A 24201-nucleotide genomic window follows, 5' to 3' on the forward strand; every position below is an offset into this window, starting at 1 on the left:
CGCTATCAAGTGGTCCCACCTCATTAGGTAATGCTCCCAGCCTGTCATCACCACTCAAAGCCAAAAACGTGTTTACCCAGCTCTGGATGTCTGGCTAATGATTGATACAAGCCTGTGTGCCAGGAAGGGGATTTCGTGTGCCTCGAGGTGAGTGGGGACCGTGCCAAGACCCCTCTGCTCCCACACACTCTGCCCAGCCCTGGGCTGCCCCTCATCCCAGGCTCACATCTCCCCTGTGCCTACCCAAATGCAATTAGGACTTTCTCCTCAGCTATAATTTTCAACTGAGCTGCCAACTGATAGCCAAACCCCCGGTTATTTAACCTCAGAGGGTGGTTTTGTGCTCTTCACCGCTGTATTTCAGCCCAGTTTGAGCCCAGGCAATTTGAGCCCAGAAGGTCACCCTGTGCTCTGCGGGAGGAATCCTGCTCTTCTCATGTTTAAAAAACTCAGCAGTGCTCTGCTGTACGTGCCAACTTTTCCTGTAATACAGCAAGGAGCAAAAATTCTAAGTTTGGTCCTAAAAATCCATCTTTTTTGGCTGTTCACTGAAAACTCCCATGGCACCTTCTGCTCATCTGCTTCTGCCACCTCCCCCATGGCCAGTCCCTGACCCACTTTGCTGAGCCTAGTGACACCATCTCCCAGGGCAGCAGGCCAAATGCCTTTAATGTCTGCACAGACTAGATGTACTGTACTTCCTTTACCTAGGAAGTCAGCCAACTTTGCAAAGATTGGTATTAGCCCACACATGGTTTGCTTCCTGAAAATTCACTGTGTACGTTATCTCTTCACGCTTTATATCTTTAGTTTTCTTCAAATATCTCCTCAAGGTTTGCCCACTATTCAGGTAATGGAGCTTAGATTGGCCCTGAACTCTTTTTTTGTCCTTTATGTAAGAAGATTTTTGGCAATTCTTTGGATTAATCTCAATTGTAGACTTCTCAGTTGGGAATCCTAAATTCTCCCAATCTCTCACTAACTTATCATTTTTCAAATTCTGTATTTGGTAATCAAAATCCTTGCTTGCAGATCTATTTTTTGACACAATTTAAACAGAGCAAGCTTGTGTTGAATCATCACAGCTTTATTTTCTAAGAGAAGGAAATTTCCAACATCTTTCTCACTTGAAAAGCAAATCCACAACAACACAATTTTAGGGATTACCTAGTGCAAAAATATTTGCTTTCATATCCAGGAGCTCTGCTAATATTAGTACTTTGCGGTGTGCATCTGCAAAACTAAAGCCTCTCCAAATGCCAACGTTTCCTTCTATGTTAGGAACACGAGGGATGGTGTCCCTGTTCATATTCCTCATTTTCATTCCTTCCCCCTGATGTTCTGCCCTGTGTTTCCTGACCTTTCCCTTATCTCAGTTCCACCAAGTGTCCAGGACTGCAGACCTTTGGGTTGATGCAGACCTTGGCTACAAGGACCCCTTTCATCCCAATTACAATATCCATCTCCCAGGGCTTATTCCAGCCAAGGCCAGGATCCATTAATGATTCCTGGCAGTGGAAAATGATTCCTGACAACTTAATTGCCAGGCTCTGTAAAAGCTGTCATGGTCAAGCAAACTCCTGCCAATGTCCACAGCGATGACACCTGAACCCTATCGGAAAGGAGATATTATTTGCAAACCAAATCTGCAGTTAAAGTGGATTGACTCAGCATGTTCTGTCAAGAGCAAAGTAATTCTCTTCCAACCAAGCTATTAAATTTAGGAAGTAGTTTGCAATCGGAGACAGAGTAAAGGGACAAAAGAGCAAACACCTGTCGAGGATCTAGAGAAGGAATTTGGATTTAGAAAACACTGCAGCTACAGCACGTGCCTGCTGTCCCCTGTGTCAGCTGAGGCACACAGAGCTCAGCTCTGGGCTCTTGCCCTGTGCATGAGGAAGATCCATGCTGCAACCCCACCAGGGAGCTGCCTGCTCCACAGAGAGTGATCCAGCAAAACTTTTTCCACCAGGAACTAGGAACTTTTCCCTTAGGACAGAGCCTTTCAGGAGCAGAGAGGCAGGTGCAGAACATTCCACCCACACTGGTCAGGGAGACCTTTGGTTGCGTTTACACCCTTCTGCTTGTGCAACTCCCACTTGCAGTGATGCTGTGTTGACATCTACCTGTTTATTTTGCTTTGCTGCAAATCCCACCTAGCTGAGCAGCCCAGGACAGGAACACTCCACCCCTTTCTTCTGCTGCCTCTCCAGGTTACCTCTGATCCCAGCTGTGACTCATCTGTCTCCATCTCTGCAGAATCTCACTGACACAAGCCAAGAAAGGAAGCAACTCCTTTGAGGCAAGAAGGCAACAAAGCACACTCTTCTGTTTTTTCAGAAATATATGCAGAAATTCTCCATGCTTCCCACCCTCAAACTGCAGGGGTGGTTGTTACTACACCCAGCATTAAGTGTTTCTTTTGAGACCTTCTACATCAGGGGTCTGTATTCTTAATTTTCAAGCAGTTGTATCTCATTTTTAGTGAACAACTTGAGTGGAGTTACTCACCTTCCTGCAGAGGAAAGCACTGGAAGTTTTGCAGTTCCAAAGAAAGAGCTGGGCAGCAGAGAGATCTTGCAGCAGAAAAGAGCTGGGAGATCCCAAGGAAATTGCCTAAAGAGCTCCCTGTAGTAGGGAGAGCCTTGCAGGGAAAGACAGATGTTCTAACAGCTGCCAAACAGAAGCCCTAGAGAGAGGAAAGAGAGAGGCCCATTCATGAGTCCCCAAGGTGAAAGCAGATGGGCCATGGAGCAGAAATTATGCTAATCAAGACAAATAACATTGAAATCCCCAGGTACCCATAGCAGAAGTTGTGTGGTGGGACTGAGCATCTCAGATGTAGGGAGAGTCAGAAAAGAGAGCTCTGCAGCAGAGCCAGAGGGGCTTGCCCGCACAAACAGCATCAAGTTCTCCATGTCAGAGTTTACCACTTTCTTCAAGGAAAAAAATGCTCCTAAACTGAAAGACTTCTGGCACTGTCTGCTCTGGCAGCCTGAAAAAGGTGCCCTGGGCAGAGCACACCATGGAGCCATGCCAGGGCTCTCCCTCAGTGAGGCTGGGGAGCAGCAGGGAGCTGCTGAGCAGAGCTCCCAGGCTCCAAATGGACAGAGGACTGAAAAATACCACAGGGAGTTCAAGGTCTGTGGAGGCATCTGCCAGAGTCAACAGTCCTCAGTTTCTACCAAGAGCAGCACTTGTGTGCCCCGAAAAGTTGCATAAGTTCCTGACACCTTCTATGAAAAAAGAAGAAAAAAATACTAAGACACTTAAGGCTCCTGCAGAGGGCATTTTAGCTCAAACCCCAATGGCATTGAGAGGCTGGAGACCAAAGTCAGTTCATAATGCCAGTTCTGCAAAACCTCAGGAGCTGCTGTGAACCACACGGGGTCTGTGGTTATTGGCAAGCAACACCCTCAATAAAGTGTAATTTACGGCAAACTGAAGAGTCCCCAGAGCTCTGGTACCTTTCCAGTTTCATAGAGGACTGGCTTGGCCTCGTTACCATTTTAAAGGGGAACACAAAGGGCAACCACAAGCAAACAGAAAAAAAAAAGTGGTAAATCTCCAGCACCTCATGAACCTTTGCCTCCTCCTGCCCAGGAGTAACAACATGTGGCGTCCTTCTGGAGCTCTGCTGTGCCACCAGGGACACTCCTCACCAGGCAGCCCTTGGAACAACCTGCAAAAAGGGGTTGAAAGCAAGAGCAGAGCGAGCAGGCAGGCTGCTGGAAGCAGGACAGAGCCAGCCCTGCTGCTCACAGCAGCACAGGCAGCTTGAGCAAGTCCCTGTCCTGTCCCTCCTCAGCAGATGGGCTCAGAATCTGATTAACAATCCCTTATCACCAGCTGTGATTTTGTAGATGGTAATTTCTGCTGGCAGCAGGAGAAATTTAGAAGGTGCTCAAATACTGACAGAAGAGGCTACTGGGGCAGTCTTCATCAGTTTATTGCTTTTCAAGCACAGTTAATGAAGGTTTTAGGGGTCATTATTTGAAAACTTAAATACCTGAAATCACTACAAATCATAGTAGCTTTCAAGTGCACTGATTTTCATTTGCAAGAATTTATTTTAAGCACAAATTGTGCACTGCTTCTATGAAATCACGTAGATGTTCCTGCACATGATGTTAGCTGGAATCAGTGAGCAGACATCATCAGAGAACATTTTTACTGTCTGACATTCATCACTCTCAGGTTGCATAAATAACATTCAAGAATGTACTTGTTTCATCTCTGCTCAAAGACAAAATCTGCATCTCCCAAAACAGCTAACCAGCCCCAAACTGGTGACTCCCACCCTACATGACTCTACTTGGTATGGGGATTTTCCATGTAGAAAGAGGCAGTCATAATTTGTTTCTAAATCATAGTGTTTGCTCACATTAAAAGTAAGCATATAAAATATTAACAACCACTTATGGCAAAGTCTGCTGATAATTAAATCAATTTTTATTATTATCAGCTGCAATAAAACATGATGCATGCGTAAGCATTTTGAGAGTTCATAATCAATTCTCATTAACTGCAGTAGAAATAGAGGATGTGATAACTTAATTGAAAGAATTCTACATCTTTGGTGGGAGTGAAATTAATTGGTATTAAGTAAAATCCTTTCAAAATCCGAAAGTCACTTCAACCTTATCTGTAAGAAAAGTGTTTACAGATCAGGTCACAGCTAAAGTGGACTCAAACACTGCAAATGTTCATTCAAGGTCTTCTGGAAATGTCCTGCAATAAAGTTTATACAAATAAAGAACCTATTTGCTTTAAGAAACAGCTATAGAAGAGAGTACAGAAAGTACGTGCAAACCACCAGCAGATTTCTATTAACTCACCATCAGTGTCTCCTGTTCTGCAAACTCCACCCCAGTCCCAGATCCACTGACTCCAAAAAATAACCAGGGAAACCCTTGGCTCAGAGGCCTGGCTTCATCTGAACAGTTTCAGAATAGAAATGAATTAGGATTACCTGTAGGTCAGTTACATCTCAGGACACCACCACTTTTCTCCTTAAGAAGCTTAAGCTGTTCCATACCATGGAATTTCTCACTTCTCCATGTGCCCCAGCAGCAGAGCCCCAAAGGAAGGATCCTCCTCTCCTTGCAGGAAATGGTTCCTGAGACAAGCAGTAACTTGAGCCTACAGGGAACTTCAGGCCAAGGCAAAGGGTGACCCAGCAACAGATGGTCCATGGGCCACCACAATGGCTGAGCTTCCTGCACGGCCTTGAGGGTGCCATCAGTGCTTCTGCCCTCTCATAGCAAGAAATACTGGCCAAATTCACACCTCCAGATCCCAGAGACCTTTCTGGGCTCAGCACATCTCCTAACATGACCACTCAACATGTATCTACTTCCCAGCATTGTTCCAAAGTGAGGGCTGGATTTCCCAGCACCTCACATGAGAACCCTGGAAGAGGACACTTAGTGCATCATCTAAACTGCCAGCCCAAGACACAGGGAGCTTTACAACAAAATTGCCTCTGTAGGCTTCCAAATGTAAACCAAACAAATCTCAAACAACCCTCTGAGGTAGGTAAGTATTGTTTAATGTTCGTATTACAGGTAGGAGAAAAGGGCTGATAGGGCAGTGAAGTGATTGGCCCAAGACCTCATAAAGAGCAGGAGAGAATTGACCCCTGACCCCTTCTCTCAAAACCCCAGACCACACTCTTCCTCCTTGGGTCCAACATCTTCGCCAGGCATTTACAGCAGCTGCTGCACCTCAGGGTGCTCATTGCCTAAGGAGCACGTGGTGCAGAGCCAGAGCAGGGACTGTTGTGTCCCTCTCCTGAGGCTGAGTGAAGAACAGTGACATGAAGCTGAGGATTTATCTTTATTGCAGAAGCACATTTAGATACAGCGAGGCAGCAGGGACTGCAGCAGCATGCACCGGGCACACCTGGGAGGCACCGCTGAGTCCCCACAGCCTCTCGCCCTCCACCTGAGCAAGGACAGGCCCCGTGTGCTGCAGAAGGGGATGGAGGCAGCTCTGGCAGTCCTGGGGGCTCGGCAGCTCCCCTGATGCTCAGCATCGACGCTTCCTTTACTTGCTCTGCAGAGACAGAGGGCAGACAGTTTATTGCTGTAATCCCAGAAAGGACCATAAGGAAACCTTAAAGCTGTGATGTTCTCATGCTCTGCAGGGGGCTCTGGGCCATTCCTGCCTCTCTGTGATGGGGGACCACTCTGCCAGCATCCTCTCTGCTCTGCAGGAGCAGCTTGGCTGAAAAAACAGAGCCAGGGGAAAGGAGAGGGCAGAGCCCAAGTCCCCACAGGCTCAATTCCCCATCATAAGGCTGCAGTGACAGAAAAAAAAATCTGCAGCACCCTCTGTCCCTGCAGCTTTTCTGGACAAAGTGGGACACAACCTCCAAAGGCCAAGCAGGGCTAAGTCTGTGTGCATACCTTTGGTCACAGCTGATCCCTGGGGTTTGCTGGCAGTCTGAACTCCATTACTCCTGGAAAGGAAGAGCAAAAAAAATGAGCCCATCCCCAAGCTTGACCACAACTATGTGACACTGGTACCAGTGTGACAGCCCCTCAGGCCAGCTCAGTGCCACACAAGACAATGGCAGCAGTGCCTGGCACAAGGGCAGGCAGGTTGGGCCACTGCTAGCTGAGGAAAACAAGACTAATTTCAGCATCAAGCTAGGTGCTTTCCACACCTATTTTCTAATCTGGGAAAGGTCCTGCTTTTTTTCTTTCCCTCCTTTCACTACCTTTAAAAGTAGCATTGACAGAGAGCAAAAAAAAGTAGCAAAACAGAGAGCATTGTAAGGAAACTGGGACTTGCCCACTGCAGATGTGGGAGTTATCTGTTTGTTGAGAAACAGGTTTAAAAAAGAAAAGGAGAAACCCTGGATAACCCCCTTTTTCCCCGATCTATTGATCAGTGTGGGCAGGCTGGTGACTACTGCCCAGGTGATTAGTGTGAAAAACCTTTGAACAAGAAAAGGAACTGCAAGATAGGCAGGATTAAAAGTCAAATGTGCAGGAAAGACCCACAATCAATTCATCCACGTGACACAGCCCTGCAGGACCTACCAGCCAGTTAACTTACCAAAAAAAGATAGCTTATCCCACAATGCCGACCTATATTTGTCATCAGTAAAGCAGAACAGGATCAAAGGAATTCAGTTATGGCAGAGACCTTCCAGGGAAGGTGGCCAGACCCAGTGCTGGCCAGTGGGAACAGGCTCTCACACTGCTCCCAACCCTTCCCACAAGCATCCTTCCCTGATGGCCATCAGGTCACCAGAGCCACCAGAAACACCTGGAAATCCAGCTGGAGCTTTGCAGGCAGGAGTGGTTGCAGGCACTGGGCTGCAAAGGGATGAGGCAGCTTTAACACACATTTTCCCAGGCAACCCAGCACTCTCCATAGGTAATTTAAAAACACAACTCAAGGAAAAACTACAATTTTTGGGTAACAATTTCTTATCTTCTTCCAAAGCATTTCACATTCTGCACATTGCAACTCTCTAAAACCATTTCTGATGCCAAAAGCACTGCTGGAGCTGCTTTCCTCCAGGTTTTAGTAGCATATATTGAGTGCCTGAATCTTCAGCAGAAAGAAAAATTCATTATTCTGCAAGTGAGCATGAATTTTAGTGCTGAAAATAACACTGCTCTGTACATTGTTTATAAGCCCTCATAAATTTCCAGCCCAATTCTTCAGGTGACTTTAATAAACATAAAAAATAAATCATTGTGCAGGGGGCTTTAGCTTTTCTTGCCTCAAGAAAAAAAGCTTAGCACTTTGACTTCTAATTGCATCCATCTCTCCTTGGAATACTTAACACAGCTGCAAGCTCTCTGACTTCCAGTAAATGGCATCTCCCTGTTATTGCAAGGGCTTGAGAGCTGTAACAGCTCAGTGAGACAGCAAAGAATTCCAGACCAAGCACAGTTTTTTGGGAATCCTGTCTATTTTTCAGTTGCCACTGTGTATCCAGTCTCATTCTGTCTTGAACACAGTCACTGACAGACTCTTGTAGTGCCTCATCTCCCTGTACTCACAGGCCAGCAGCAGCTCCATCTCCCTAAGGGCTGAGACACAGAGGCCTCCAGGACTGTGACAGGCAAAATTATTTCTCTCTACACTGCAATTTCTTTGACTTTAGGCAAAGTTTAGAGCACTCTGCTGCTTTAGAGAAGAGGGGAAAGAAGCCAGGTTTGCTGTGCTTGGTGGATCTGCTGGTGTCCTGGCACTGAGCAGAGGAAAGCATGGAATGACACTGGCATGATGGCTCTCTCATGGCCCACACCCTACTGTGCCTGAAAACACATGGATACCACATCCATACTCAGAAGCCAATGCTCCCACCCAAAACTTCCCAGAAATCTCTTCGGTATGTTCAATATTTGGATTCCCTATGGATTTAGAGTGGGAACCAATCTATTTCTCTAGGGATAAAGATTCAGTTTCTCAAGAGTTCGTGCCAACAAGCACAGCCCTCCCCAGGTGCTACAGGACATCACATGCACAGGGTCACAAACTGAGAGACTGGCTGCAAATCCAAGAGCTGGAGGCTGTCCAGCTTCCCCTGGTAGAAAGACAAAGCACAGCTAAGAAATGTTTAACTCATCTGCCCTGTGGGATTGCACAAGATGTCAAGGCTCAAGACCTTTCCCGAAAGTGTGCCACCTAGTGAATAATCTTAATTTTCCAACCATCTCCCTGGATATTATCTGGGGAACAAGCCCTTTATGGTTTATACCATTCTGACCTTTCTAGCCCTAAAGTGCCAGGAAGACAGTCAGCTATTTTCCCAGACACATCACACTCCTACCACACAGTCTAGGCAAAACATGGAGACTATGCCGAGGTTATGCAATAAATCTGAGCCTCAACCTCTATTTAAACATCTGGACCATGAGGAATCCCTTCCTGGGGCTCTAATGATCCTGTCACAGGTGCAGAGGGCAGGCTGGCTCCCCAGCAGGCACTTGGAGTAAAGTGGGGCACTTTCTTTTCTTCACCTCTTGGCATCATTCCACTCCGGGAACAAAATAAAATAGAAATAGGAGCTTCAATACCTCTCTTCCCTCCCAGCCAACAGGGCTGAAGAGCAGCTGGAGAGCATGCCTTTAATTAGCTCACTGCTCCCTAAAGGAACAAGCTAACTCTGTTAAGCTGCCAGCAAGGTCCCAGTGTGGACACCCAGCTCCTGCTGAAGGGCACAGTGGGCAGCTGGCCACTGCCAGCCACTCCTCATTCCTCACTGCCTACTGTGGCTGCCTGGATCAGGTCGCCACAGGCTGAGATGGTGCCAACTGGGAATTTCCATCAGGGGAGAGGCAGAGATTGATGTTTGGCAGCCCAGCTGTGGTTTGCTGCTTACCACTGCAGGGCCAGGCTCTCGGCACTCGCCTCGATAGTTTACCGTGATGAAGTTTGAAGCTCTCCTGCAAAGGGAGGACAAGACATTGCTTATTATTCACTTGCAATGCCACAGCTCTCAGCTGCTGGCATGACAGTCCTCTGTGGGCTCCTTAATGCTTTGATGCTACTTCCAATGTGATGGCATTTATTACTCCCCAAACGATTTCATGATTGGGCAGAGAGGGAATAGGGGACCCTGGCAACTTGTGTATCTTAATTAGCTGTCATCAGATTAATCTCAGGCATTTTGATCTATGTTTGCTTAACAGCAAAGCACCAAGGACACACTTGATAGTGAGTCATGATGTATCAAAACAAACACTGTTCTGCAAAAGACACTCGGGAATGGTGGATGGCCCTGTATTACTGAAATCTCTCCACCTACTCACATGGCAGCTGAACACAAGTCACATTCATTTTTGTATGTTTTCCCATCAGTGCCACAGACTGGTTGTGAGGATTCGCTGCAGAAAATCCTTCCACCCTTTACCCCATGCAGAATTCGATCACAGTCCAGCTGCTGAAGAGAGAAAGAAATCACATTTGGTGACAGTTCACTTGCTAGACCCTCCTTTACATGACCTGAAGGAGCTCACAAACCAAGCCTTGCCAGGCCAAGGCTTGGAAAGACATCGTGTCTGTTGTTGGACCAGCCAGCCAAGCTTTGGGGGACAGAGCCCTCACTCCCCGCTCACCAACCCACCCCAACACTACGGTCTGGGGCACGACTCATTTCTCCCAAAGTGCATCCATCTTCTACCTGCACCGAGCCTTCCTCATCGGTATGCTGACACCATTTACCTCCAGGGGCTGAGCCGCAGCCCATGGGCCGGAGCCGAGGCGGAGCAGCTGGCGCTGCCCGCGGGCGGTGCGGCACGCAGCGCTCCTGCCGCCCACCGCGCCCGGGACACCGGCGGCTGTGACTAACGGGGGTGCCCTCCTGCTGCCTCCGAGCACGGCAACGGGAACGCTCAGACACAGCTTTCCCTATAAACCATACGTGTCACAGCCAGCACACAGCGACAGAACAAGGAGCGACATGTAGGGATCCCCCAAAAAGCCTCTCGCACCCTCGGAGAGGAGAGGGTGTTTGTACAGTCATAGCAGATTTCCAACAGCAGAGGTCAGGGATAGCACAGCCTGGTCCCTGGCACTCACAGCCCCTTCCTCAGCCCCAGGAACAGAAAAAAAACGAGACGAAGAAGCGACTAATGGGTTCCCAAGCCCTTTCTCCAGGGCTACAAAATGTGTTGCAACGGCTGCAAATGAGAGAACATTCCAGTTCCCTCTCCACCTGGCGATGCAGCATTTAGCACAAAGATGATGGTTTATCAGCAGCAGGAAGCACCCCAGGGAAGGAGGATTTCATGCCAGGCAGCACAGGGGAGGTTTTGGTGATGTTGGGGTGCTGTGATAGCACCTGCTGGTTAAACGTCACTTGCTAATTTCCATAATGTGCTGCTTCCTCCCTCATCTGGGTAATTATCAGTGACGTGAGAGCAGACAGTGCTGACCTTTGCAATCCTCTGCTGGATGCCTTCCTACGCACCAGACATTGCTGCCTGCACCACAGCCCAGGGCAGGAGGCCACCCCTCCAGCAGCCCCACACATCACAGGTGCCAGCAGCCCGTGCCACCACTCCTTTGGCTCTGGGAATTGTCTGTGACAAAACCCACAAGTGGCCGGGCAAAGAGCAAAGGAGCAGATCTGCTCCCTGAATCACCTCTGGTCTGTCAGGCTCATCGGCATCCACTCCCCCTCCGGAGCTACCAGGAAGTACCACTAAGCCCTGAAGCAGACTGGCCTTATTACATCTAATGCTTCCTCTGGAATGCATCAAAGTTGCAGCATCTGAACTACCTTTTGGGTTTTTAACTCAATTTTTCTCGGAGTGGTTAGTGGCAGAGGCTTCAGAGAGAGTTAAAGCAGTTGGTAGTAAGATTTCTCCAAATCCATAGAAACATTTCCCATCTCTTCCAGAATGATATTTAAATTACTGTATGAAAAGTCTGGAGGGATTAAAACATCAGGTATTTTTTTAACCATCCTACCTCTAGACAACACCCTGTGATAGTGAGATCCACAGTTTAGTCACCCTTTTTACAGTAACTTATTTTCTCTTATTAGTTCACATTTTCCACTTTTAGCTTTGTTGGAACTATTCCACTTTCTTCTCATGAGAAGGGAGAGCAGACACCCCCACCTTCCTCCTACAGTATTCCATACACAGTTGTCATCTACCACTCAGTGTTTCCCCCTTTAGCACTCCTTCCTTCTGCCAAACTTGTCCTCATTCCCTGGTCACCTCCACCACCCTGCTCTGACCATGGTCTTTATCTCACACCTTCTCAGCACGGGGATGTAGCACTTTTTACCCTGTTTTGGCCACATGTGGGGCAGGGTTCCAGCCTGAGCTCAAGACCCACACCCCCAGAGCTGGGGAGCTTCCAGAAGGAGCCAAGCCCTTCCCTCTGTTTCCATGCCAGGTGGTCTAGGCATGGAAATGACAGATACTTTCAGTCATTCAAACTCTTTCAAGGACACAGGGCCAAGTGAAAAGCTTCAGCAAGAACAGGAAAAGCTGCTGGGAAAGAGGTTCAGCACCAGCAGAGGAGCACCCCATGGAAGAGGTCCCTGTTTCTGCCCACACAGCTGCCCCCCAAGGGGCAGGGGGAGGATTGGTGCCCACACAGCTGCCCCCTGAGGGGCAGGGGGAGGATTGGTGCCCACACAGCTGCCCCCCAAGGGGCAGGGGGAGGATTTGTGCCCACACAGCTGCCCCCCAAGGGGCAGGATTGGTGCCCACACAGCTGCCCCCTGAGGGGCAGGGGCGGGATTTGTGCCCACACAGCTGCCCCCTGAGGGGCAGGGGGAGGATTTGTGCCCACACAGCTGCCCCTGAGGGGCAGGAGGGGGATTTACCGTGGGGTCCTCGTAGCTGTCTCTGCTCTGTGACTTGCGGCCTGGTGCCCGGTTGCAGTTCCTGCCTCGCTGCACTTGTGGGCTGGCAGAGAGAGCAGAGATCCAGTTCAGCACCATCTCCTTCCAAACAGGGGGGAGCAGAGGGCCAACCCCCCTCCCTGCAGACCCCCACGAGGGCTGTTTGCACCATGGCATCCACCCACCCACAGGAGAGGAGAGGGAGAGGAGTCCATGGGCACGTGCGGAAAGGGAGGAAGCTGAGAGCAGGACAAGGCCTTGCCCTGGGCTCAGTCTGAGAGCACCACCACCCCTGGGCTCTACAGGCCTCTGCCAGCACTTGATGGAAGGGGGACATGAAGGAACTGCACCAGGAAAAAGCAAGAAATCTCAGTATGCCCCAGAAAAAGCAGCAGAGTCCTGCTCAGGGCCAACAGCTACAAAACAAACAGCTCCTGCCTGAGCAGTGCCCAGAAAGCACGAGGTGCCTTTGAGCGAGGGCCAGGCGCACAGGTGTGCAATGCCAGGAGACAGATTTTGCTGGACACAGTGTCCCGAGGTGGATTCTGAGCACAGCAATCACTGGTGCTTCGTGCACAGATCATCAAGGTCAAAATGGTTGCATGAGAGACATGCCCCACTGTGTGTCTCTTCCCCATCACCAGCTCAGCCCATGGGAAGAGCTGTAATGAGCACCAAACAGCACAATGTGCACTGCTCCATCCCAGGCTGTGCTGCTCCTGGGCTGTCCAACCATTCTTGCTCCAATTAATCTCCTAATCACCCCTAAAAACTACAGGTACATGAAAGGGGGGCAGAACCCAGTGCCAGGCTTGGTGGTGTGTGTGGGGACAGGCTGCCAGCCCAGATGCTGCTGAACTCACCCTCTGCCCGAGGAGAAGGGACGCCTCTCGTTCACATCCTGCCGTGAGCCACCACAGTTCTTCTGCAAAGGGGCAGAACACACTCAACAACCACAGAAACAACTTCTTTGCCACTAGGGAAAAAAAAGCTAAAGCAGTTCCTGCCCTACCCCTGATCCTCCCAGACCCAAAGGATTCTGTTCTTAAAGTAGATGGTTTGATGCACTCCATACCCACCAAATGTTATCATCCAAGGGTTTACAGGATTGTGGGGAGTCTGAACCTGCCCTTTATCTCTCATATGGCATCACATCACTGGGAAAGTGAGAGGGACAGTTCTGTCAGGTGCAAACATGTCCAGTTTGTATGCTCACACCCAGGTCTATCCCACAAATGAGGAAGGCTTCGCAAAAGCAAAAGCTTCTCTCCCATGATTAGCTGGCTACAGAATCCTAAACACCTTGCTCACCCCAGGCTGACCACAGGCAGTCCCTGGCTGTCCTGATCCCTCAGACTCTGACCAGACCCTTTCTGAGTTCTGCATAGGCTCTGAGCTCCATCTCACCTGCTTTGTCCTCTCTGAAGCAGGCAATTTGTTGCGCTGGAGAGTTCCACCCTCTCTTTGAGCTTCCTTTTTGCTGGAAGACAGGAAGAGGAGAAAAAATGGAGTGCTATGGTAGTGTGAGTGCCCCCAGCACCCAGGGGCAGTGTCAGGGTAAGAGAGTGTAAGCCAGTGTCATGGCACTAGGTCCCTCCTCTCCCCATCCACAGTCCCTGTTCCTGGTGGTCCTGTTCCTAATTCCCACCCCTAAGGCTTCTCCCTTTCTCCTCCAAATTCCCACTGTATGCTACATCTGGGTTCCCAGTGGCTGCTTTCATATCAGATCTGCTTCTGCATATGCTCTATGGGAGTAGAGAGAGAGCATCTGGAAGGCAAAATACACATAAGAGAAACTCCTCAGGAGCTGCCCATGCCCAACAGTCCCCTGGGAAAGGGGCTCCTCTCTGTCACCCTCGCTTCTCCTCTACTCCACACTGCTTCTCACCTGCCCTTGGGCCCTTAGTGCTGAAGGGGAAGGGGGAAGAGGAGCCCTACTGCCAGAGCATCTCTTAGAGAGCCAGGGAGTCAGGACTTTCCCAGGCATTGCCTCACAGGCAGAAGCTGCACTTCTGCAGCCAGAGGTTTCCCTCTTGGCTGTTGCTGCTCGAGGGAAGGGGTACTCACAACTTCTCAGCACACATGAGGCATTTGTTGATGTGCTGCCTGCCAGAGGCATCCCGGACAGGGGCGTTCTCCCTCGTGCAGGACAGGCGGCCGCCGGCTTCAAACTGGGAGCGAAACTCACTGCAGTCATCCTGCGGAAGGAGGGCAGGGTTAGGGCACTCTGTCCTCCTTGCCTTATTGATCAGATCCTTAGAAACCTGGGGTTTGCCTGCCAGGAAAGCATGGAACCATCACAAATGCATCACAGGAGAGTCTGGGTGGGGGTGAGAGAAGTGGGTGTGCAGTACCAGCCACTTAGCATATAAACAGAGGGGTGAGTCAGAAAGTTCCGGGTCCTTCTGCCTGCACAGCACGTGTTGGGAGTTTTCTAGTGTGGTCCCACTAATTATTATTCTCCTGGCTGGGCTATCCAAAGCATGCCAGTGATGTGACCGATACAGCAATGAAGTCACTCCCTTTTCTCCCAACATCCTTAATACACAGCTACAGCCTTTTCCCAGATTGTAGCTCAAGATAATTTTCTTTACAAAGCGCGTAGGATCCTCCAAACCAGCCACACTTTAAGACGTGTCAATCAAGAGGCAGCAGTTAAAACATAAAAGCACAATGCAAACACACTTAATAGCCCACGAGCACAGGAAGGTTGTTTGGAGAGTGGATGATTAATTTGTTCCTTGTTCAAAACTGCTGTACAGAAACTGTGTTAACCTGCCCCTTATGTAACACAGATGGAAACATTCAGTCCCCCTAATTTCAACTATTTCACATACTGCAATAGGCAGTTGCAAACAGCAAGTACAAAGGGTAAGGAAGTGACTTCTGCTCACCCTTTTCTTTTTTAAAAAACAGCTTTTAACACTTGCAATTTTCTGCCCATTTTGTGCACAGTTTTGGTGGCTCGCACAAAGGTCCTTGGCAGGTCACTGGCCTCGCCCTTTGCTTTGCCCAGAAGTTTACAACACCACATCCTCTCTGCCAGGGGGAAGGTTCCCCCAGGGTTGTTCTGCATCCCATCCAGGGCACCCCAGCTCCTCAGCTTTCCCACAAGGGTAATGCTGGCAAACCACTCTGAGTACAAAGCCTCACATTTCCCTAGAGCCACCCCACATCCACAGGTAGCAGTGATGATCCGGCCCTGGATGAGCCTCTCCTGCTGTGCCAACAGCCATAAAGCATCAGAAATCAGTGTTGCACCCACTCCAGAGGGGCTCCCCATGAGCCTCACAGGTTCTCCCCACTACCAGCTCACACCCCTGCACAGTTCACTCAATGCTTCCCCTTCCCAACAAGCCTAGGAAAGCTCTCATTGTTCCCTGGGACCAGCCCAGCTCCGCAGCCCAATCCCCTGCAGACAGCTCTGCCTTCCCCTAAGAGCCTCTCAAACATTTTCTCTTTGAGCCAGCATTTCTGGAGCCCTATTCAGGCCTGACCTCTGCTGCAAAAATCTCACCGAGTACATCAGAGCTGTGCATTTGCCTTTTTCATGGCCTCTAACATCCCTGACCCACTAATAAATGCAGGGCTTTCTTATCCTTTGTCACTTCCACCCAATGAGTAGGAATTCTTGTTAAGCACTGACTGTGTGATCTTGCACTGCCATTACATTTTATCTTGTTTCTATTACTCCAGGCCCCAGCACTATCCAATTAGTCTTGAGTGATCTGCTGATCCTCCTCTGCTGATACTGCCTCCCAGCTTTGCCATCAGCAAATTTCACTTACACTTCTATTTTTTGGTGCCAAAGTCAGTAGAAAAAGTACTAAAACAGGATTATCCCCAAGACTGAAGCTTAAGGGGGCCGCACCAGTCCCTACCATAGCAGGAATCAAGAGGAAAGTCGTGGAAAGCAACTGTTTTCCCCTTTACTGGGCTGCTTTTGCCAGTAAAGCATCAGTGCACAGCAACATGGAGGCTGCAGCATGCCAGGGAGAAAGTGGCAAATCACAGCTCCATGAGAACAAAGTTTCCAACAAAAAAAAAAGCTAAAACTGAGCCAGGTCTGGAGATAGTGCAGGGCTGACATCTCCCAGAACACAATGATCTCTTAAGCTGTGCAGAGTTCAGATTTAGGGCTTTTCACACATTTTCCTTTTCCAGCTAATTAGCAGCCTCAGCAGAACTGACCTCTCCACCTGAGAGCTGAAATTCGGGACAGCTCAGCACACCTGGCTTCCTGCTCTGTCAGGATTTGCCTGTCCCTAGATCCACAGGTCACTGGGACAGACCATAATATTCAGGCACAAGTTGTTCACTTGAGGGATTCAAGAGCATGAATAAGAAATAAGGAACGTAAGGAAAGTGGATCTCAAAATTAAGTCAGAGGAGAAAGAGTAACAGAGTAGAATAACATTCCCTTTTCTCTGTCTTGGGTGAAAATCCAATAAAGTTCTATATTGACCTGCCTAATACTTTAATCTCACCTTATCTTTTCCTTGTCTGTTTTTAGATAACTTCTGCTCATTCTCCCTTTTGCTGGAAGAGAAGAGAGATGAGAAAGTGAATACCAGGGTGCTCCAGGGAGGGAGGAGAGGTTTCCCACACTCCTCTCCTTTACTCACAACTTCTCTGCACACATGATGCACTTATTGCTGTGCTGCTTCCCAGAGGCATCTCGGACAGGGTCGTTCTCCCTGGTGCAGGAGAGTTTCCCTCTCTTGAACAGATCCCGAAACTCCCGACACTCATCCTGTGCAAACACCAAAAGCAAGGGTTGACACAGATATGCTGACAGAGAGGCACATCTCCTTCAAATCCACAAAGGATAATCCACCCAATGAATTACATTTCAAATGTTATTTTGCTTCCTTGAGGTGTAACTCGCTGGAAAACCGTAACATGCAGCATAAAACAAATAAATCCGTATGTTTAGATCAGCAGATCTGTCTTTCAAATCCAGAGTAGCCTTGTTGCTATTTCTAACAGATAACATGCAAGAGCCTGCCTGAAGGACCTAAGCTCTGCTCTAAGTATAAAATCCACAATTTCTCTGAATTTTAAATGAGAAAGTCAGTTTTCCCATCTCTCGTGAGAGAACGTGCTACTAAAATTAAAGAATTTTAAAATCCATGCACAGTAAAAAAAAAAATGAAGCTGCAGGCATAAGAAAATATAATCCTTGAACACCACCTCTTGCCAGGTAGTTGAGACTAAGAGGTGGGTGTTTTTACCTTCCACTTAACAGGATGGTATGTGTTAATTGAACCAAAGAACTCTATTTCACAAAAGGCTTTTGTGGCAAAGCTGCATAAGCATTTCAGCCCAGCCTTTACTTTTCTCTGAACAGCTTTCCTGTAAGTTTCAGGACAAGTCTGGAGCATGAGAAGCACATGGAACATGTGAAGTCTTCAGGTTCATTTATGCAGCACTTACAACCTTATCTGTTATGTGATCTGTAATGCATTTTTCCTCTCACACCATGTAAAGGAGATGGCTTGATAGCTTATCCCAGTTCTGCAGATGGGGAAGTCAAGCCTAGAAAATTACTTGCCAAAAGCCAGACAGAAAATCTATGGCTTAACAAAGAAATTCAGTGTAGGTCTGTTCCTGATGCTGTAAAACTGTCCTGCTGCCTTCAGGACCACACTTTGGCAAGTCAGATGTCTAAAAAAAAAAATCTCCCTTAGGACAGCTATGCCTTACAAAGCCTTTAATTTGTCCAGACACACAAGAGCTAGAAAGCTACCCTGCTTAACCAGATGTAAAAAAATAAATAAATCAAACACCACAACCAACACTATCTGATGGAAACCAATTTGCTCCCATCTAGAATAAAAACCCAAGGCTAAAAGGACAGCTCCCTCCACATAAAGACCTGCTATCTAGAAAAACAGCTATGGCTAAAAGAAACCACATGTGCATCAACAAGATAAACAAGGGACAATTAGAGGCAGCCTATTCCCACACCCTGCCCTAGTCAGAGCTCACATGTGCCAACCTTGCTATTAAATATTTGCCAGATTCCAAGGGTGCCTTATAAACAGGCAGGCATCCTCCTCAGCCAGGCTCTGGGTCAGGCACACACCGGGGCTGCTGTGATTGCCTGGGAGGAGCCGCCAGGAATTTTGGATTTATTATGCTGGTAGATGGCACAAAGCCTCACACTCTTCCCAAGGCTGGGCACGTTTGCCCTGCTCCCCTTCTGCAGGGCCCTTTCCCACACTACAGACGAGGAAGCGCCCTGGGCAGCAGGTCAGAGGCAGCAGACAAGATGCCAACGCCAATAAAACCGGCTTCGACAGCCATGCTTCACCTCACCTTTCCCAAGGAGTTCACATTCCTGTCCACCTCTCCACCACTCCCTTTTGAGTCTCTTTCCCTGCAAGAAAAGGAGGATTGAGTGACGGGGCAGTGTGCAGTGCTTGGACACAAAGCCAAAATGGGGTGATTAATAGCCAGCCCAGCCAACCCCACCTCCCCATTGCACAAGGCAGCAGCACAGACCAGCAGCAGGGCTCAGCTCTCTGACACATGTCTAGGGTGTTTATGTCTGCTCTGGGGGCACTGTGCCACCCTTTCTCCCCACCTAATAGCCAGCTCTCCCCACCCTAAGAAACACCACCTATGGAAACAAGAAATTAATCTGTGGAAGTTTTCACTCTACATTTCCTCATGCTCTGTGGTGAGCCCCCGCCATGTGATGAGCTGGGGAGAGCTACTGTGTTCACAGGTTTGCTGAAGAGCTTCAAACTGGTCTAGTTGGGCAGGGACAACAGCTTTATAGCACAGAGCCTCCAGAGAGCTGGCTCCCTGCTACAGGAAGAGAGGACATGTTGTGGGTGGGCAGGGCTGCCACTGGAGCCAGCAGGCAGCTGATACTCACAGCAGCCTTTGGCACATCATGCACTTGTTGAGGTCTCCTTTTTTATTTGGGCTGCTGAAGGGCTCCTTGGTGATGGGACAGGAATACTTCCCACTGCGCAGGAGTGACCACATTTTCCTGCATTCGTTCTGAAAAGCACAGAGGAGGGCAATCAGTGGAGGCTCCCAGCAAGATCCTGAGAACTGTTTGTTCACACTGAATCTTTTTTGGGTGTGCTGCAGGCTCTCAGCAGCACCGGGTTGCTCACACAAACCACGCTCCTCCTCTGCCCATCCCTGGCCACACACCACACATGGCACAGGCTGCACCCAGAGCCCAGCTTGTGGCTCCCAAGGCAGAAAAGACAACGAGAAAGTTCAAAACTCATTGCAAGAACCATTATTCACCAGGAAAGGAATATATATTTAAGGCACACATTTAATTTACATACAGCTGCAAATTGCTGCCCGCTACAGCAGAGGACTGCATGTTATAAAGTTAACCAAGAGCAGAAAAGCCCTGGAAGTGCCAGAGGGATGCAAGAGGAATGAACGGGCCAGAGTGACTGAAGAGTGATTCACATGCAAGACAAGCACAGAAAAGCACAACCCTCTCACGAAGCAGAGCAGTAATATTGTGCAATGTTGCAGCAGCCCATTGCATCTTCTGCTGGGTAACTGAGATGCAGACCAGGGAGAAGCAATGAACTGTTTAGTTATTTTTGGCTACTGTGTTTCCCGAAAGGATCTTTACCAAGGAGACAAGCTTGCTTGATTAAAACATGAATGGAACTGACTTCTAAGTCATTGAATCAAATTATTTTCTGAGACTCAAAGGACTTGCCTTAATTCTTTTAATTATGAAACTCAGGAATTATCAGAAGCAGGGCTTTCTGCTGTATCAGAAGTTACATTCTAAAATATCATTAAAAATATAATTCATGCCATTTCTAACATAATTTCATGAGATTTCCAGCCCAGAGCTGTTTGGATATGTTCTCATCATCATGCACCAAACACACACTGTCAGCTGGAGCCATTGCCATATTACCTAAGTGTTGTCTCTAAAAATGGAGAGATTCACTGCTTTTTCCACCACTGAAAAAGCTTTATACTATCTATGTATAGTGCATCTAAATGGACTTTGCTCAGAGCATGCATTAAAGCAGTGTAAGTTGGCAAAACAAAGGGAGAAGCAGAATAGAAAAGGTTGGACTCGCCTTAATCGAAGCTTGACTGGCAACATCTGTGACAGAAAAACCAACAATGAAACCATACAAAAATCTTTGAAGGGAAATTTTAAGGCAAAAGCATTTAATTAAAATACTTGATGCAGTTTCCTAATCCACCCAAATACCTCTTGATAAAAGCTAATCCAATGCATTATTTCACACTGATAGAAATTCTCTAATGCCCAGTCCTTTCTGGAACATTGCACTATTTGTCATTCAAATGCAAAATCACATCCATTTTTTTGAATGTCTTTGTGCCCTTCTTTACTGTGTTACTTTTCTCAGGCTTAAAATCCAAGCTTCAAGGATGGCCCAGTAGTTTCTCCATTATTCTATAGCCCCGCCTGGGCAGCTGTATAAAACCCACACAAACATTTTTTACATTCTTCACCATTCCTTAAAATTGGGATACCAGATCTAGGCTATTGTTGTTTGTCCAAAATGACAAATTCCTTTTCAAGGCCCATTCCATTTGCAGTACTTCACACAAATTATCAAATTAATAATGAGTCAGCAGGTGAGTAGCTGATACCCATTTCTTTTTACTAAGCCACTTAAAGATGGTATAATATGTTTCATCCTCCTTTGCATCATCAGTGGCATTGTAAGGAACTGTCAAGAACTCTTCCATTAGCACTTTTTCAATAGAAACTGGCAGGAAATTGAAAGACCATTGCTTCAAACCTAACTCCTGCTGTAGTCTATCTATTGTAGCCAAATTATTGCAGCCATGTGAAAATGCCTTCCTTTAGCAAGTGTTGACAAGACATTACAATTTTTCTGAATTCACAAAAAACTGTATTACATTTTTGTTCAAAGTTGGGCTTTTCATGGAAGAATTCAATCTGGTTGGAAATTGGTATTCTTCCACTTAGATAAATGGGGGTTTGGCTTTTTTGTTTTCTTCTTAAACTGTTAATTCTATTAAAAATAGATGCTTTCATCTACCAATACAATTTCACTATTTCCACATGAAAAAGAAAGAGTAGTTAACAAGACAGGTTATATCAAACTAATACATGTAGAACATCAAAAAATATGTGGTCTTCTGCTATACCACCAGGCTTTTTACAAAGCAAGGGCTCTCCAATCCTCTCTCTCTGTCTTTATGGGCACTCCCAGGCTGCGTCCTCTGCCAGTCCCAGATTCCAGCACAGAGAACATCACAAGTTACTGACCTGAGAAGAAGCAGAAAAATGCCAGAGCAAGGACCACCGAGGCACCTCCTATTTTCATGGTGAGGGTGCTGGCAGCTGTTTGCCTACGTTGACTCTACTAGAGCATTGCTCAATGAAACCCAAAGAAAGGGCTCCGGGCTGATCACGTATATATAGGTGACCAGGTTCTCCGCCTTCCTTATGACGTAACCTTCCCAAGAACCATCATTAGCTGAAAAAACCAGTTTGACACTACTCTAAATTCTAATGATCCCATTAACACAATTAATTTCCATAAGGATGGGACATCTTTGAGTCACTCCCTGCGTTTTGTCAAGGTAAGAAAATTATAAATAGATCACTTCAGATCCCCCACACAGCCAGATGGATTCTTGCCATCCTCAGGGTGGTTCATAAGACAGCGGGACTCCAGCCACAACTCCACAAACACCCTTTCATATCTCAACCAAATAACTGAAAGGATTTTAATAACTTGGCTGCAGAGGAGACAACAGGAAGGCCAGGTCACTCAAACCTCTGGAAGTCAGCCTGCTTTTATTAAAGCACCTCAGTATGAACCTGAAGAGTAAACATTCAGGAAATGCCAAAAAGCATCAGGTTTGAGGCTTTGTTGAAATTCTTTGGGTTTGATGCTACAGTTCTCATAGCAGCTGTGTTAATGATAAAACCATACTGCCAAATCCTCATCTTTTCCCAGTTTCTCCCTGTTGTCTACAGAAAAAAAATAAAAAATAAAAAGGCAGTGTTATTAGTGAAAACCATTCTTCAGCCCAGGTGGGACCTGGCAGACCATTATAGATGCTGCTCTTTGAGGTGTGTTGTTATTGATGCTAAAGGGTCCAGCAAAGCAGCCCTGCTCTGGGCTTTCCCAAAGAAGAGATAAGATGAAAGTAATCATCCTGTGCAGGGTTTCTCAGGAGTCCCGAGAGAGGAAAATAAAGATGACATCAAAGTTTTGGAATGTGATTTACGTGGGAAGAAGCCTTGTGCCTTGTCTCCAGTGAAGAGAGAAGAATTTGGAGAGAAAAGTCATTCGCAAGGTTTGAAAGGGGTGGATAAATGAGTCAGTCAAGCAAACCAGAGCAATGAGGGGCTCGAGCACAGGCTGTGGCTGTGTAGAGAGGCAGATCAGCACCATCTGAGGAAGAAAACTTACTTCTGCACGACATATGTGCCTGGCCAGACAGGCCAGCAGAGCTCAGTATAAATCCTTGTAATAAACTGCTGCCACACATTTCTCAGATCAGAACAGTTGCTCCTGTTCACAACTGGAGCCAAAGCCAAGCCAGCACAGCCCTCATTTGGACTGTGGTCACCCCAACATTTCTTTTCAACTCAAACTGAAATCATGTGCAGGTTCACAGTGGAGAGTTTGCAATACAGTAGCAAAGTGCCCAAGGCCATGCAGATGGTTCATGGCAGATCTGGAGAGCTGTGTATTGTCCTGAATCATAAGATAATTCCTGTATGCATATTTGGGCGTGGAATTGGAGGGAAGGCCAACAGGAAGAGAGGAAAACTAAGCTGACAGAGCGTGTGTAAGTAAATCCTTGGGAGAATTGCAATAGAAATAGCAAAAAACCCCCAAAAAGTGTATGGTAGTTTAGCTTGGAAATCTATCTGAAGGACAAAAAACAAAAGATGCTATTTGTTACTGAGGCTTCTGCCCATGAGTCAGCCATGAGGTGGGAGGGTTTGGGAACGGGAAGCGCATTTTTGAAAAGGGTTTTGTTCTTAAAATTTTCTTTTCCTCCAAAAGTTCTATTCTGACAGAGAAATGAAACAATTCCCTGATTTAAGACAGCTGTCTGACTGCCCTGTTCCTGAAGGAAGCAGAGAGGGTGCCAGATCAGGTCAGACTGGCCAGGTGAGAGCAGCTCCCAGCCTGGCAGTGCAGGGTGACAAGGAAAAGGAGAGGAGACAGGTCCTGACCCCACAGTGGCCTTGTCACCACCCCACTCTCCCATTCCCACCATGCAGCCCCCTCTCCACCAATCACACCCACACCAACATGTGGGAGAAGCTCAGAATGGCCCAAACACACCTTGATACCAAAACCAGATCCACATTCAGTAACAAAACTCAAGAGGGGAAAAAAATAAAAAGGATTCCAAGCCTAATTACTACTGCACAACAACAACCTCCTAAAAAAACCCATTAATGGAATGAAATGGGAAGGGATGGAGAGGACCCAGCAATGCCTCATGGTTTGCAGGATTATTTGTGTTACACAAACCTGGGCACAATGAGGGATGACAGCAGGAGTGTATTAAGCATAAACCTTGCCTGACTCCCTTGATTGCCTGTATTGATCGATTTACACCGTATTGATCCATCTACACCATGAAGTCTCAATCCTGCACTGGAATCCAGACAGCCCATTAATTTCCACAGGAATTTATATCCCATAGGATTGGATCTGGAAGAGAGACGATCCTGATGCCTTATTAATATATTTTTAGCACAGCACCTAGCTAATCTTAATTTACAAATATATGCCAAACAGCTGGAGAGCAAAATGCCACTGAGAGAAGCAGATGAGGGCAAGAAGAGATATTGCAAAGGTATCTTTCGTTCATGTCTCAGTTAAAAAATT

At 47.4% G+C, this 24201-nt stretch overlaps 1 protein-coding gene across 4 annotated transcripts; it reads right to left on the reverse strand.

Moving 5' to 3' along the window:
• Positions 1–5819: 5819 nt before the first annotated feature.
• LOC103817348 (serine protease inhibitor Kazal-type 5-like) lies at positions 5820–21745 on the reverse strand. Of its 4 annotated transcripts, none has more exons than XR_001990794.3 (15): positions 21606–21745; positions 20416–20441; positions 19218–19345; positions 18653–18713; positions 16957–17084; positions 16819–16870; positions 14399–14529; positions 13739–13811; positions 13195–13256; positions 12314–12395; positions 9780–9907; positions 9350–9413; positions 7066–7328; positions 6411–6463; positions 5820–6057 (listed from the first exon to the last, which is right to left on the reverse strand). XR_001990794.3 is itself a non-coding variant. In XM_018915543.3 (14 exons), exons 1-13 carry the CDS (start codon positions 21661–21663, stop codon positions 6458–6460), a joined length of 1002 nt encoding a protein of 333 aa, XP_018771088.1. In that variant the 5' UTR covers positions 21664–21745; the 3' UTR covers positions 5820–6057; positions 6411–6457. The 4 variants fall into 4 exon arrangements, 2 of the variants coding, with proteins under 2 accessions (XP_018771088.1, XP_018771089.1); XR_001990793.3 differs by having other exon boundaries at positions 9780–9910; XM_018915543.3 differs by lacking the exon at positions 7066–7328 and having other exon boundaries at positions 9780–9910.
• Between the last annotated feature and the right edge of the window lie 2456 nt (positions 21746–24201).

This window comes from Serinus canaria, chromosome 13 (assembly GCF_022539315.1).
Source record: "Serinus canaria isolate serCan28SL12 chromosome 13, serCan2020, whole genome shotgun sequence".
Lineage (NCBI taxonomy): Eukaryota > Metazoa > Chordata > Aves > Passeriformes > Fringillidae > Serinus > Serinus canaria.